This window comes from Carassius gibelio, chromosome B15 (genome assembly GCF_023724105.1).
Source record: "Carassius gibelio isolate Cgi1373 ecotype wild population from Czech Republic chromosome B15, carGib1.2-hapl.c, whole genome shotgun sequence".
NCBI lineage: Eukaryota > Metazoa > Chordata > Actinopteri > Cypriniformes > Cyprinidae > Carassius > Carassius gibelio.
Window position 1 is genome coordinate 14,888,642 of NC_068410.1, and position 16,816 is coordinate 14,905,457.

The 16,816-nt window shown below is 37.5% G+C and overlaps 1 protein-coding gene across 1 annotated transcript in view; it reads right to left on the reverse strand.

Moving 5' to 3' along the window:
* Positions 1 to 16,816, reverse strand: part of LOC127973059 (pleckstrin homology domain-containing family G member 2-like) — a 37,302-nt gene that overhangs the window by 5,207 nt on the left and 15,279 nt on the right. Inside the window, exons 3-6 of the mRNA XM_052577092.1 lie at positions 13,582 to 13,988; positions 7,354 to 7,454; positions 2,214 to 2,280; positions 1,037 to 1,083 (exon numbers count right to left, since the gene is read on the reverse strand). Coding sequence (XP_052433052.1) covers positions 1,037 to 1,083; positions 2,214 to 2,280; positions 7,354 to 7,454; positions 13,582 to 13,988 — 622 coding nt within the window. The remainder of the gene's footprint in view (positions 1 to 1,036; positions 1,084 to 2,213; positions 2,281 to 7,353; positions 7,455 to 13,581; positions 13,989 to 16,816) is intronic.

Here is a 16,816-nt window from a genome sequence, read left to right on the forward strand (position 1 = left end):
GCAGAGCTATTTGCATTAACAGCTAATTCTCTAAAAGTGGATCAGAATCAGCTCTAGGAGAACATCTGTTGCTGCTGTACCAGAGGCCCATGGGAATACCAAGAGAGCGGCTGAAAAGTATTCCAAGTAGTCATCACCCAGGCATGTTTGCCTCTGATATGTCTAATTTTTCTACTAGACATATAGCTAACACGGACTAATTAAAACCACATGATCGTCACTGTGGTTGACATCTACATCACATGATTCTAATTAGGCTGTCCACAAAAATGCCACATACTTTTATCATTATGCAAAAGAGTTTTCAGGGATACTTGCGGGGCAATTCAGGTTTTTCACTATTTCGTCAGTTCAAAATGCTATATGTTCACAGTTAAAATAAGTTTTACATATACATTTTAAATAATTTGTAATTTGTTTTGTGTCTCTTACGCTCAACAAAGTGATCAAAAATAAAGTGAAAACAGTAATACACTTAAAAATAAAGGTGCATGAAAGGTTCCTCACAGCGATGCCATAGAAGAACCATTCAGTCAAAGTTTCTTTACAGAATCTGCGCTTTCTTACACTTTTATAATCTGAAGAACCTTTTGTGAAACAGATGTTAAAGGTTCTTTATGGAACCATTTAGACATAAATAGTTATTCTATGACATTGTGGAACACCTTTATTTTTAAACTTTATTTTTGCGTACTGCAAAATATTGCATATTTCACAATGTAATTTATTCCTGTTAGGGCAAAGCTCAATTTTTCAGCTTCATTACTCCAGTATTCAGTTTTCATATGATCCTTTAGAAATAACTCTAATATGCTGATTTGGGGCCAAAGAAACATTTCTAATTATTATCAATGTTGAAATCTAAGATACATTTTTTTTATAGAAATAAAATACACTTAAATACATTATAAATGTCTTCACTGTAATTTTTGTTTAATGTTTTCTGAATAAAAGTATTTATTCAACACACACATTCCAAAGTTTTGAATGGTACTTTAATAAACATATCAAATGAATAGAAATATGATTTACTTACTTGGGGTAATTCATGCAGTATAAGGTGTAAATGTCAAAAGCTTCACTCTAAAAGAAACAAGAAAAAAACAAAAAATATATTATTCCTACAATGACTTCAAACATAATGCTTTCATTATATGAACAAAAGTACACTGCTAACTATGGACATCAAAAATATACAGAGAGTTAAGAAACCAGACAAAAATATAACAGACTAATAAAAATGGCACAATCTAGACTGGCATTCACTTGGCAGTACATCGGAGATTTTTCCACTGTTTGTGTACCAAAAAAAGAAGCAGTACCAAAACAAGCCAATCAAGTGAACCCCATCATCTTCTCTGGCAATGGCCAATGTACCCAGATCTGACCAGATATGGGCAGTTCAGCAGATGCAGAGTTACAGTCACTGAACTACGGGCATGTAAACACATCTAATATGTTCTGCTCTATTTGAAGCCTGATGTCTTGTCTAGAGGCACTGCTTGATTTGGAACCAGTTTGTTGCAGAGATTATGGGGGAAAAAAAACTTGACTTTGAGACAACATTAGAGAAGGTTCAATTGAGCTATACCCTCAAAATAACCCACCGGTAATAGCTTAATTGAATGTACTCTCTGCTTCCTAGGCCAGCGCTAATTGATCCTAACAGTGGCCGTTTCAACAGGAGGTAAACATTGGGTCTTGTTGCTTGAGACAGAGACAGAGACACGGCCACAGGCGATTTAAAGGTAAAGAATGATTTCCTTCTTCCAAACCATGAAACAAATCTTTGCAGAAAGAGCCACGAGCACATTCAATCTCTCTAGAACTTTCAAACAATGATGTCCTTGTCTGGTTCCCATCCCAGCCTGGTCAGCTCATTGTTGTGTCATTGTGGTGAGGAGACAAGAACAAGAAGTATCTGCAAATGCACTTAGCTAAATGTGCACGTGTTAAAAGTTCAACACTGTTTGCTGATATGTTTAGGTTTCGTTTCACAGAGTCCATCTGTTTTTTTTGGCCCAAACATATCTGTATGCTTCTGCCATATGGCCAAGCGAAGGCCCCAAGATTACAAATGAACAAAACTGGATTTTCCTTAGACAACACTTCTAGAATGACGTGCATTAAAACACAAACTCCTTGTCTTGAGATGTGTGCATCGTTTGGAAGGAACAGGAAGAAATGTATATTTTACTAAGTCATGTGCTTACCCTCTCCACAAAGCACTCTGCTATGGCTGCTGCATGTGGGCTACGTTCCAGATCTTCTAAAAGCTCACTGTAAAAAACAAGAATCGAGTCAGTTTTGGTGCATGACACATATATTCCTGCTCACATATTCTCACAAAAGCATTTTTAAGATGACAGATTAATTGAGTGGCATATCAAGACCCGTTTTCTGACATAAGACTTGGACTATGCCTTTGTTTAAACTATGTTATTCCTGTTCTGAGGAAACATCTGGGACTGGAGTTTCAAGAGGACACTCTTGACTGGAACGGGCTCCAACTCCGGCCTGCGTTTCCAAACAGCATTCATTTCTTTTTTATCATTTAGACCAAGCCATTGCATAAATGCAAACAGATGGGATACTTCTCATTTTGGCTCGATTTTCTCCAGACATACCCCAATATCCCCACAGTCAAAATTGAAGACCTTTATGCAGTGCATTCTTCTAGTGGGGAAAAGTCTCGTTTCAGGTGGTAAATCAATGGAAAACATCGATTTTTAAATATATTGGCTAGTAACAGTGTCTGGAATGCCATAAAGGAAGTTTGGGCTTGGTTTAGTGAAACAATCTCTATTGTAACTCCAACACGAGATGGAATCAAATGGATTTCCCCTCAGTGTTATTGAGTTGATATCTCTTGTGGCCGGTGGGACTTTTTCGACCGAGGATGAGTGGTTTGACATTCCCTGACTGTGTTTTGAAGCTAGAGTTGAACGAAAGCTATATGACGGCTCGACCAGGCACGCTGTATTTCATTCAGTCTATTAGCGAAACTCCTACTGACATTCCCAAGAGGCACCCAAACCGCCAGGCCGGTCAGTCTCAAGGGAAACCCTCCTTCTATATCGTGAAAGAAAACAACGTGACACTCTCTAAACACTATGGACTTTACTTCATGTGGCTGAGGGGAAAAGTTCGGAGGGAAACCGCAGCACTCCAGCCTTCATCATCCTCTCTTCCCCTCCGAAGACGAACTTCATTTAGTGGCTGACCTTTGTGGTAGGGGGACTTCACTGTGGTTATAAAGGAAATTGAATTGAGTTCATGCATGCTTTCTTGAACTGTCCAAAGAGCCTTGTGTCTAAGGTTCCTGTAGGGATGGGATGTTCCCAAACGATGACTTGATTGTCTTAAAAGGTGTTGGATAATAACAACACATGGTTCTGTAATTTGAAATTGCAAAACAATAAAGACTTTACTGTCGATTCAAAGCCACAAGTATCTGCTTTCTAGTCCGAAATGTAGTAGATAAGTTGGATTCAATTAGATCTTGGCAAATCTTGTGAGGTTTTGGCCCCTTCACTCAAATCCCAGGAAAGTGTTGGCGGACCAATAGTTCGAGATTTGAAATATGTGTGTTACGTGCATGCTAAATACTTTCCCAGGTTCCTCTTTGCCAGGTACAGTACATACAAAAGTGTTTGCGGTATTACTTGAGGAAAAATTTAAGAAATTTAATTGAAATTTAAGACTCAAGATTGGTGAATTGACCATGTTGGAATTGGCTATGAATCTATGTAATACAACAAACTATAATAAACACCAGCAAAAAAATAAATAAGTCCAAGAAAAATGTATTTTCATATGACCTAAAACAGGGAGTTTGCTTTGGCAATATGTACTCAAGTATGTCATGCCAATTAAGCAATATGAATTGAAATTGAACTAAATTGAGTTACGTGCAAGATGCCCTGCATGCATATATATATATATATATATATATATATATATATATATATATATATATATATATATAGCGAGAGAGAGAGAGAGAGAGAGAGAGAGAGAGAGACTCATTCAGTCTTCACCTCACCCTTTCTGTTTGTTGAACTCGACTCATAAGTTGACGTCTTGTCTCGATTCATACTCTCCTCCTCATCTCACCCCTTACTTTTGTCCCACTCCCACCATTTATCCATTAACACTGTGTGTATAACTCCAACAGAAGTTCACTTTCATCTAACTCGTATTTCCCACAGCAGTCAAGCCTTTATTTTTGCTGGAGACACAGCATCATATAGTGGGGGGAATTCACACAAGTCATTCTTCTTTTTTTATGCAACATACAAATCCTCAGGACAAATCTACACCTATTATTTCTCTCAAACGAGATCAAAGTGAGACAGTGGGGAGACACGAGGACAGATGTGTGCTTTAGGGAAAACCAGATTAGTCTTTATTAGGAAATGAACAGTGAGTGTTTGCAGTGTTGAGATGTATTTTAATCTAAAATGAAGTAAATTGACAGGCCGTGATCCCATATGAGCACACAAATGAGGTAAAGGTTGTTGCTGTCTCACTTAATGGAGGAAATCTGTCTGGGCATTTAAAAGTGCATCTCAATCCTCCTGGCTGATATGGCACACTTGTGTTCTTGCTATAGGGTGTCCCATTTTAGAAATCTTTTATTACCCATTAGTTAAATATTTTAATATATATTTTATTACTGTGATGATAAAACTGATTTTTTTTTTTACTGTCTAGTCTTTAAGGTTAAATGATCTCTCAGAAATCACTGTAATATACTTATTTTGGGCTCAAAAAAACATTTATCAGTGTCCGAAACAGTTCTTCTTAATTTATGTTATATATATATATATATATCTGAAACCAAAATTTGGAACATCCTAAATGTCTTTACTGTCAATTTATCAAAAGTGTATATTTCTTATGTATTTAGCATGGCTTTAAAAAGGTATATTCTGAAGAGTCACTGAGGACAATGTGCCATGACCCTGAAGTTTTAACACCCATTTAAAGCCATCAGAAAGGGGGAAAAACACAAGGGTGAGATTACACATGCTAAAATAAACCTAGAACAATAAGGACTGATAATAAGGTTTTAAAACAACTATTGCAAAACAACAAGAATGAATAAGCAATGGAATGTTTTCATCACTGCAAAAATAGAGAGGAGATTCCCAAGCCAGCAAAAACAGCCTGTTCTGTTGTAGTCGCTGTAAAAGACAAATGCAGCATTCCAGTGCAAAGGCACAATTTACTATGCTCCACTATAACTGGACAGATTTCTGTGGGAACAAAATAAGTCCTGTCTGCTGTCCCAGGATGCACTGCTCGCTTGGCTGCACCCTCACTCTCTGACAGGTCATGTGTGGCTCGTTCACCACAGGGGCTTGAGCTCCACCTCGGAGCCCGGCTGCTTTGGCTAAGAGGAAAATGACATCTGTGTGTGTCCTAAAGCTCTGACCGGTGCCAAGAAAGTAGAATCAAGTCTATATACAGAGCTTTTAAGAGTAAGAACAGACAAAGAGAGAGTCTTTGTGTGTTTAAACTACATAAGAAAGAGGGAAAAAACAAGGTCAGTCATTCATTTTATAGTCTTAACAACTACAAAGGCACGAGAGCTGATTTAAAGGGGTAGTTCATTTACTCCCCATCACTGTCGTTCCAAACCCTCATGCTGTTATTTTTTCTATGAACACAATCAAAGAAATATTGAATAATTTCCAATTCCCTGTTTTTCATAAACATGAAGCTTTGTGGGATGAACAGACCAAATTTCAGCCATCATTCATTCTCATGTGATTTGTGGTCGGCATGCAGAGTTAAATGAATGATTCGATTTAATTTTAGAGTGACTTAAATTTCAGTCTATTAATCATGTTACTATAGCATATGGCTTCAGATGAATTGGAATATACATACTACTGTTCAAAAGTTTTAGATATTTTTATACAACAGAATTAATATTTTAACTCCACAAGGACACATTGATCTGATCACAAGGGACAGTAAAGATATTTACAAAGTTAAAAAAAAGATTTATATTTAAAAAAAAAGTATTATTATTTATTTTATTTTATTTTTTACAAAAAAGTAAATACTTTAATTCAAGTGGGAAACATTTACTTGATCATAAGTGACAGTAAAGATATTTACAATGTACATGTATTGTAAATATATTTACAAAAAGATAAAAATTTCTGTTCTTTTGAACTTTCTATTAATTAAATAAAAAAATAAAAAACATTATTACAGTCTCCAAAATATTAAGCAAACACAAATATTAAGTTCAATAAATTTAAGCTTTGCCATCACAGGAAATCATTACATTTTAAAATATATTAAAAAAGAAAACAGTTATTTTAAATTGCGATAATATTTCACAATTTTACTGTTTTTACTGTAATTTTAATCAAATAATTGCAGCCTTGTTGAGTATAAGACACTTTAATCACCTACAAAAAAGAGCCATTTAGAGACAAATAAATGATCTTACCCACCCCAAACCTTTTAAAAAGTAATTAAGTCATATGGGCTGCTTATATGGTGATTTCTTTGTCATTTTTTGAAGTTTGACAGCCTGTGGATGCTACAAACTGTAAATGATGAAAGATAATTTATTTATAAGTGAACTATCACTTTAAGAATGGTATTTATAAAAACAAATAACTCACTCTACTCATTACACGCCAATATAATCTCAAGAAGAGGCCAAAAGCAGCTGCGATGGGAAGACAACTCCTACCATTTTATTAAAGGAAGTTATATTAAATAAGGTCATGAGGACACCCAAGAGTCTTTAAGATTTTCAGTTTTCAGCACAGCCAAGATCATTTCCCACAAGAGCTGGCAGTAAGGCGCCATGTCCAATTTCAACTGCCTAATGTCATTAAAGGGATGATTTGGAGTGGAGGGTAACCAAGATGGAGAATTATGTAAAAACAGGATGTATGAGTGGCAAGTAGCAGCAACCCAACAACAGAAAACCTCTGGGCTAAACCATGCATACAAGTCTGAAATAAACACAGAGAGTCGTTTGCAATAAACAGTGTGAAACAGACACATAACAAGACTTGACTAAATTGTTTGGTGGACCATGCGTGAACTCGCGGTGTAATAAACCATATGCTGCACGTCTTTTAAAAAAGAGCTTAAGTTATGACGACGGCTGAGAAAACGTCTCCTGAAGATTATTCCAGATCAACTACAGCAGTCCAGGGACAGTCTGCTGGAGTGCATCAGAAATGGCTTACACTCGCTCTTGGCAGACATCTGCACATTGTCCCAAGACCAGGACCCGGGCCAGTCATTGTCTTTGAGACAAATTCAACAGACACCACTGCCACGCAGACAGACATCAAGAATGAAGACACCCACCTGTTAAACTCATAGATGTCCTCAATGTTGCAGAAGAGGGTGCTGACCTCCTCGGGTTTGAGAGGCAAGTCGCCGCAGTCAATAATGCAGCCAAGATAGTCCTGAGAGCGAGAAAGTGAGAAAAATGAGCGTGGATGACCTCACAGAAATCATTCTAGGCATTTTCACACTTGAATTTGCTTTGCTTGTTAGTGATTTAGAAAACTCCTGTGAGACCTGTGAAATTGGTGAAGTACCTCTATTCCATTACATTTTCCCATAGCAAACACTGAGATGATTCATAACTCATGGACTAAAAAGAGACTATAAATGGTTCCGACACAGCAGGACGTGACTCTCACCCCTGAATGATCTCTCTCGACACCAAGAATGACTGTAATGTAATTACCATGGACGCCACACTTGAGCCCCTCAATGATCTTCAGAGTAAACATACAATGCGGTGCAGGAAGGCAAAGCATGCAACTAATACAGTGGTTAAAAGGAGCCCCTCTAACAATATTTATCTTTTCTCTCTCTGCTCTTTCACCTCTGACCTTGAAAAAAGTCATAGGCTGGTCTCATGAGAAAACTGGCTGATCATCGTGCCACGTAAAATACAGGCAGATTTGGGCCGCCTGTTGAGGAACAGAGAATAAGGGTCAGCAACTTTCTCGGTTTTGAAGCGGTTGGTTAACACTGAGTTAAAGGGAAGCAGTTCCACTGGGTTGAAGTTTAAGGAAGATCTGGATCACAGTGAGAAACGTACAATGGAAGTGAAAAGAGCCAACACGAGACATCAAAATTATTATAGTTTCAATAGTTTTGCCAAAAACTATTGATATGCATGTTAACATGATTTTACTGTAATCAACTAACATTTTCTGCATTACACAGTTGTTCATAAGAATGATTTATGCAAAAATATTAAAAATATTACACTTACTGACCATAAACTTTTGAATAGTAGTGTAACATTGCACCAAAGTGGTTTTATCAATAAAAATTATAAACTGTAAATCATCACAGTAAAAAAAAAAATTGACACCTAAATTAAAGTAAAGTAATGGCTGCTGACAATGCAGGTTTACATTAGGTTAAAATTACATTATAAAATATAGTGAAAATAAGAATAGTTGTTTCAAATTGTAATACCTTTCACAATATGACTTATTTTTACTGTATTTTCTTATCAAATAAATGCAGCCTTGGTGAGCATAAGAAAGTTCTTGTTTAAAAAAACATTGTACCGATCACACAATTTATAATGGTAATTATTCAATTTTGCAACTTAAAATGACTGCAAAAAATAAAAAGAATTACAGTCAAAATAATACATACATTTTACAATGTTGGTGCTTTTATAAAATGCTTAATTTTTATAATTTTTATTTTGCTTTTAAATCCTCAAAAAGGGGTTATATTTACATCCACTGCAAATGTGTCATTATTTTCTTAAAGAAAATAACAGAGTCTACATTATTTTTCTGATAATCAACATTATGCCACAATATCCATTGAACTTAACGTGTACTAAAATTCAGAATGTTTCTTTAAAACCGGTATAGCATAACTTAATAATTAGCTATCATTTATACTACACCAACAACCTTGGTTTGTAAGACTTCCATCTTGAAATGGTTTTCCAACTCTATAATCATAATAATGTGGCCGTTAAGAAGATACATTCTTGCCTTAATGAGTAAAATGCGTTTTGCATTAAATTAGAAAGTTAATCATATTTTACAGCCTATTTTGTGTCCAACAGATGCCAGAAACCCAAATAGAGCAGAGGCAAATGGTCTCAGGAGTGGTCTGGTTCCTGGCTGTTGGGCTTGCGGAGTTAAAAAGCGCTATTTATCAAGTCTGTTTATCAGTGCCTGGCCTCATTAACCCTTAATAACCAAGCCCTGGGACCAAAACCACCAAGCCAACATAGACAAACAAATTCCACCAGACTGCAACGGACTAAACTATGGGAAAGTGCCAAGAGTGGCATTTACAATCTCCTGAGAGAAACTACAGACAACGGAGCCAACGAAACAAGGCCACCGGGCTAAACAAACTAAAAAAAGACTCAAACTGAACCGCTACAATAAATAAGTGCAAATAAACAGACCAAATGAGTCCTGTAAGACAGCGGTCTGGCTTTATAAGGGGCTCTTTTTGTCACCCTCCATCTTTCCCTGCCTCTGCATTCCTGGGCTGTAAACGTTGGGTCTTTTTTCCTCTTCTGTTTGTTTCCAGAGGCATCTTGGAAGGCAAACATGCTGAGGTGGGGGCAAAATGAGCCAGAAAATAAGGGACTGGTGCATGCAGCACCTTTACAAGGCAGGGGGAACACAGAAACTGTTATTATGGTGATTTACATAGCTGTAGACCGGAGAGAATTCCCCTGAAGGTACGGCGCTCATGAGATGGCAAAACTGGAGCACAAGATGAAGAGATGAGTGATGACACAGCTACTCGAGGAAGAGTGAAAATCCAGGAGGTGAGGGGAAATCTGAGGATTAAACTCTGAGTTATGAAAGCAGAGTGTGCGAGACAAACGGGACCAGCCACAGACAAAGGAACCATAAGTTATGTGCACATTTTCTTGGCAGATGCTGTCTTACTGAAATGACTTACTAGAGCACACATGAAGTGTGTTATGACAGCCAGTCTGGCAAAAAGAAAAACATAAATGTTCACGTTTGAGATATGGTCCCGAACGAGAGAAAACACGGAAACAAGGAAGAGAAGAGAAGAGAAGAGAAGAGAAGAGAAGAGAAGAGAAGAGAAGAGAAGAGAAGAGAGACAGACAGACAGACAGACAGACAGATAGATAGATAGATAGATAGAGATGAGATTAGAAGGAAAGAGAGACAGATAAAAAGAAAGAAAGACTGACAGATGAAAAAGAGAAAGGAAGACAGAAAGAGAAAAAGAAGAAAGACACAGGAAGACAGAAAAAGAAAAGAAAAAAGAAAAGATAAAAGACAAAAAGAAAAAGAGACAGATGAAAAAGACAGACTGATGAACAAAGAGAAAGAAAGAAAATGTTATCTACAAGAGGAAGTTTGGAAAGGTGGCAGACAATAGAGAGAGAACACACTCTCAGAGTCTTTGTCTGAGAAACTAGGTCAGTTTGGAGTTTGGAACAGGAGTCGGTCCCTTTCTCTCGTGAGCAGCCCCTCTCCATCTCCCCTTGTGCCCCAGAATGGGGGCTACAGCCAAGCCCCCCTCGTCCCCCAATTTCCTGTCCTATTTGGCTGAAATGCAGCTGAAACTAAAAGGGGGTATATCTCATTCTTACTCCCCTAAACACTCCCCACATCAACACACACACACACACACACACACACACTAGAGCTGAACCCAGCACACATGAATGTGACCAAACAAACAACACTTCACAAACTAATAATAACCCAAACAATACCAGGCAAAACAGTCCCACACAGCAAAGCCATGCACTGTGAGCTCACGCTCATCTCGTTTCCAGCTAGCTTGACATAATTCTTTGTAACGCATTCTATCAAAACCAGACCGCTCTTACTAATAGAAGCTGAGCCCAGCTCGGTATGACTCCAGTCAGACATCATACACACATATCCCAGAGTCAGCACTATGTCCCCAAAACCATCCACCACTCAGCCTCCATTTTGAGACCACAGATTGATAAAACAGCAGCATTCCTCGGCATGATCCGCGTCTTTCAACAACCAATTGATGGCTATTTGATCTGAAGGCATCTTTTCATAAAGCAGCATAAGCTTGCATGCCTTCTCTTTTTATTGGCTTATGAAACACTCAGCTTCAAATAAACCATCAGCAAAAGGGAAAAGGAGTAACATTTCAGGCATTCCCCAACCTCCGGTCTATGTACCCATGAGCCTCTGCAATCAATCAGTCACAGATACAAAGGATAATATACACACACATACAGTACTATACAGTACATACACACACACACACCTGTTGATGGCTGGCACTGGCAATATTCCCATGAGTTCAAAGGCTGTTCACAATGACCCTGTCACTCATGATAGACCGCTTTCACTTCTCTCCGGGTCCGTGCAGCAGCACCAATCAAGCTAAACCTGGATAATATGTTGTTTTAATCCAGGTTTACATTTTTTAAATAAAATAAAATTGATGCCAAGGACCCCAGAATATGATGAAATTTGATTGGTTATATATCCAATTTATAGTTATAAAATTATTTAATTAATAACGTGTTTTATATTGTTATTTAATATTTACATTATATTAAGTTGACATCTTTTTTATTTTGTTTTATTTATTTATTGATTTATTGATTGATTTATTGCTTGCTATTAATGTTAGAGGATTAAACATTTAAGACAGAAAAATGTTTTTTTAATAATATTTATAATAAGTGTTGTCAATATTATGAACATCGCAAATAATTCTTATAATTTGGATCTTTAGAAAGCAAAATTAAACCGTAATAATACACATTTGAAGTGATATTAAAATAGTTTATTAACAAGTTAATGCTCTAAAAATATGCATTACCGTTTAAAAAGTTTTTTTTTTTTTTAGTTTTTTGTTTAAATAGGCTGATTTAATCAAACACATAGGAAAACAGCAATACTGCAAAAAATATTATTACTATTAATTTATTATTAATTCAAAATAACGTTTTTCTATTTAATATATTTAAAATTATATATATTCTTGTGATGGCAAAGCTGAATTTTCAGTACTTCAATCTTCAGTGTCACATCTTTCAGAAATCATAATATGCTGATTTGGTGCTCAAGAAATATTTATTATCATCATCAATGTTTAAAACAGATGTGCTGCTTTAATATTTTTGTGGAAACCACCATGCTTTTTGTCAGGATTCTTTGGTTTTAAAAGAGCAGGATATATTTGCTATAGAAATCTGTAACTTTACAGTAACTTTTGATCAATTTAATGGATCCTTGCTAAATAAAAATAAATAAACAAAAATTTAATTGGCCCCAAATTTAAGAAAAAGGAAATGCAAAGAAACAGCAACTAGTGTCAATAAAATTGTCTGCCCATGTGAAGAGAGCATATCATGTCTTGGTGCACGTCCATGACCCCACGTTGGAGGTCACCGCTGAGGTCTGATCTTCCAGCGACTTGTGCATGAAAATATAATGAATGTGTTGAAAAGCATCCACAAAGAGATATTTACAGCACGCTCTGAATTGTGTGTTTGCGTTTGAAATGCTGAGCAACAGCCTTCTTTTTGTCCCAGATCAGTGCTGTGCATGTGTAAAGCAGTTCAGAGATGTGTTTGAAGTGACAGTCTGAATTTATTGCAGCTTTCATCCAGTGCCATGACCTCCTTTGCTCCACCTGAATGTATGATGAATGGCACAACAGAATCTCACAATGATCACATTTTAAATCACCGCTGGCACAGGGAAAGGGCTCGGTTCTTATATGATCTGTTATATGAGTCCTGGATTACAAACAGGGTGGGCGGCAGGTGAAGAGATGGTAGAAATGCCGATCTGGATGAGTTTCAGTGGCTGAGCAATCCTAGAGCTCAAAAGAATGCAGCACCACCTGGGTGGCTTTGGACCAGCAAAATTAATAGAATTCATTACGCAGTTATTCTGAGATTAATTTTTTTATTTTGCACCTATTATGCAAAATTCCCTTTTACATGTTGTTTGATCATAAATGTGTGTTGGCAATGTTTGTACACTACCACCCTATAAAGATAAAAATCCATCTGCTCCTTTTTTAATCCCCATAAATCATAAGCAGTGTCTCAGAACATTCCGTTTGCAAGATCTGTAAAATGTGATGTCACATTTTACAGGCCCCGCCCACTACTGTTGACAGACACTGCTGTATTAGCAGAGTGACCGCACACAATACGCCACGTGTATCTTTACGCAAGAGCATTTGAAAGCAGCATTCAAGCAAGAAGCTTCTTCTTAGTAAAGATATAGAAATTATTCCGTCCAGATCAGTAATTGATTTTCTGTTTTTATTGTATTATTTGGGACATATTAACAGCGTAGACAGTTGTACAGATCTTTTTCCTGAGTAACAAGAGCGCTGCCGTTATGAATTCTAACTTCCAATTGGATGCTCTTATGTTCCCGTCTCCGTAGAAACCCATTCAATAGTGACCATCTGTTTTTAATGTAGCTTCGTGTCATCTACACACTCATTCAATTTTGAGGACTCAACATTGTTTCTGTGTTACAGTACGAAACATGTAGGAACAGAAAACAGCATGTGTCTGGTCCTTACCTCCACAATGCTCTTGAGGTCCCTCACGTAGGCCTGCTCTGTCTCCACTATCTCCAGCGCCACCCTCTCCAGACGAGTGAGTTTGGGCAGTGGTGATGCGGAGGCAGGGAGGGGACCGGCTCCCGTCAGCAGGGAGAGAGGGGTAAGGTCCAGGCTGATGTCGGAGCCATTGCGCTGTGGCCCGGAGTATGCCGGCACGGCTCCGTAGGGGAGCGATGAGGAGGAAGAGGAAGAGTGTCCATCCTGCAGTGAGGCGGATGAGGCAGAGGAGCTGAGACTGGCACCGCGGTCACTGTCAGAGCACACCGTGTTAACAGAGGTGCAGCTCCCACGGGACGCACCCCCTGAGGAGGCCATACGGCTCACAATCCCACTCAGCGAGGACACAGAGGAGGGGCGCTTGGCAGCTGCAACAGAGAGAAACAGAAACAGAGTCTGAAGACACTAATGACCACTGCATAATATAGCACTTTTGACTTTAAGACAATGTTAAGAACTATAATGCAAAACCACAAATGAGATCTCTTTCATATTTCAATTTTTTTCTCCAAGACAAGAGTAAATGTTAACTTTGGCTTAAATCTCCTACTTCATGCAAAAATCTAAGATTTTAATTCATATTAAAGCTGCAGTAGGGAACTTTTGACGCTCTAGTGGTTAATAAACAGAACTGCTTGCGTCTTGCGGAAGAACATCGTAGCCAGAACTACTTCTCTCTGTTTATGTCTATGAAGAATCACAAAGGTACTGGGTTACTCCGCCGCGGTACCCCCGAAGCAATCTAAAATAGTCTGAATATAAACACTTATTATAGGTGCACCCTAGTGATTCAGGACAAGCCAAAAACACGGTTTGGAAAATGGATTCATGGTGTACTCGCTTATTATATACTTTTTTCTACATTTTGAACACAAACAAAGTTACGGACCGCAGCTCTGATTGGTTGTTTCTTACCGGGAGCGGTCTGTAACTGCAAATGGCAATAGGACCACTGGGAGGAGCCAGAGGAGCTTGATTTTTTCACAGATTATCTGTCTCATATTCTACTGTCAGGACATAATGACAGGTTTAATAAATATGTAAAAAATATTTTTTTACAAAAGTTCCCTACTGCACCTTTAATTTCTTATTATCAGTAAAGCTTATTATTTTTCATCAAATACTTCACATTTACTTTTTATTTATCTTTACTTGTCTTTGGTCTGGTAATCTCTAGTTTTTTCTTTTTCTTTCTTGGTTTCCTTATTTTGGTTATGCTAACATAACATTCAAAAGCAATTTTGACAATTTAAATAATTTATATATATATATATATATATATATATATATATATATATATATATATATATATATATATATAGTTTATATTTTTTAAATATTATTTTAAATGTTTTAGTTTATTTAGCCTTGTTAATTTAGTATTTTCCAATCTTAAGTTTATTGTGTATCACTTAACATTTTATTTGTTTCAAGTTACATATATATATATATATATATATATATATATATATATATATATATATATATATATATATATATATATATATACATATAATTTTTTTTTTTTTTTTTACTCAAGGTAAGGTTCACACCAACAGTTGAGTACAAAGAGAAACTGTTAAGAACTCACAATGTGTTTCTTGCAAATACTTTTCTGCCTGCCTCAAAGGTGTTACTGTGCAAATCTACATCACATTAGTTTGCAGCAAACCCACAGAAGTCAATCTAACGGTGCAGTGCACGCCCTGTATAGACAGGAAACAAAAATCACAACTTCCTGACTGCAATTTGATGAACGATTAAACCTGAAAACACAGAAGTCATTCAATCAGCCGTGCCCTCAGACGACCAGAACATCTAAAACAAAACAGTTACGCTCTGCCTGAAGAGCCATATAAAAAAAATGAACACAACAGTCTGGTCGTAAAGGCTAGTGAACACCGGTCGGTACGGAGCGCTGTGAGGATTGCCATTGTTTAAGGCTGAATGCTGGGCTGTGCTTGTCACAATGGTGGCCCAGTTACAGAGCACAAGCCGGCAGAGATGAACAATCCTCCATTTCCTCTGACCTAGCAGGCAGGGCGACACAGTCAACTGTTGCCCTCTACACTCCCTTCCTCGCCAAGTCTGGCTATCACCCATCTAGCATTCCAACTGACTGTTAGCTGAAGCTGCTTGCGGCCTTTTCTCCCGTTCATACAAGGTTTGAAGGCACTTCGGTAATATCGATTGCCTGAATTTGATTTAAACGCACTCATAAAGTACATGAAGCCATGTGTTTATCTTCTGCTGGCCCCAGTCCAAGATCAGCACCACTATGGCGGCAGTCGCACATGAAAAATCTGATTGTAAAATCCTCCATGGCCAGACGTACATCACCAAAATGACCATCTTTTGCTTTTCATTTGATGCCTATCTCAAGATCTCAAGAACTGGGTGCTAAAGCATTCAGGAGAACGCTCAACGCGCAGCATAAACTCAGTCAGACAGATGCATGAAGTGTGACAAAGTAAACCCAGCACATCCTCTGCAACAAAGGCAAACAGACAGCGTTCTCCGTCACTACTTGGGCATGAAGTCAGAAGCTTTCATGTGGTATGGAAGAATCATCAGCAGGGGAGTTCTTCACCCAAAATCTCATCCCTATGGATTTCGTTATCCCCAACATTAACTTTAAAGAGCCTCCAAGCACGAATCAGAGTGGATAAATCGGTCAGGATGTCCAAGAAAATCTAATCATCTCTAGATAAGACTGATGAACATGTGAGTGAGCCAACACACATACACTGTTCTTCATAATTATATGATTCTTAATGGAAAATGGAATGACTTGATAAATTGTGCAGCTGTTTTAGAAATCTGAAATAATACATTAGAGCTAATTTCCTATTTTTCATAATGACATCTTTGTGTCCATAATTGCTATAAATTATTAGTCATTGATACGTACTTATTATGAGTTCCAGTAATTGTGGTATTTTCATCATAAATCTTCTACACACTGTTAGCCATTCATACTCCAATAAAGAGCCTAACAAGGCTCACCTAACAGAGGATCAGGCCTGTTATATCGATCACGGCAGTCTGTGGAGATCGTTTGGCCAGACGAGTGAAAGCCAAGAGAAAGAGATCACATACCTGATCCGCAAGACCCTGCAGCATTAGTTGGAATGACCACCAATGTGGTTTTATCACCGAAGTTTAGTTAGTACTCATAACTAATTTGAAGCAAATG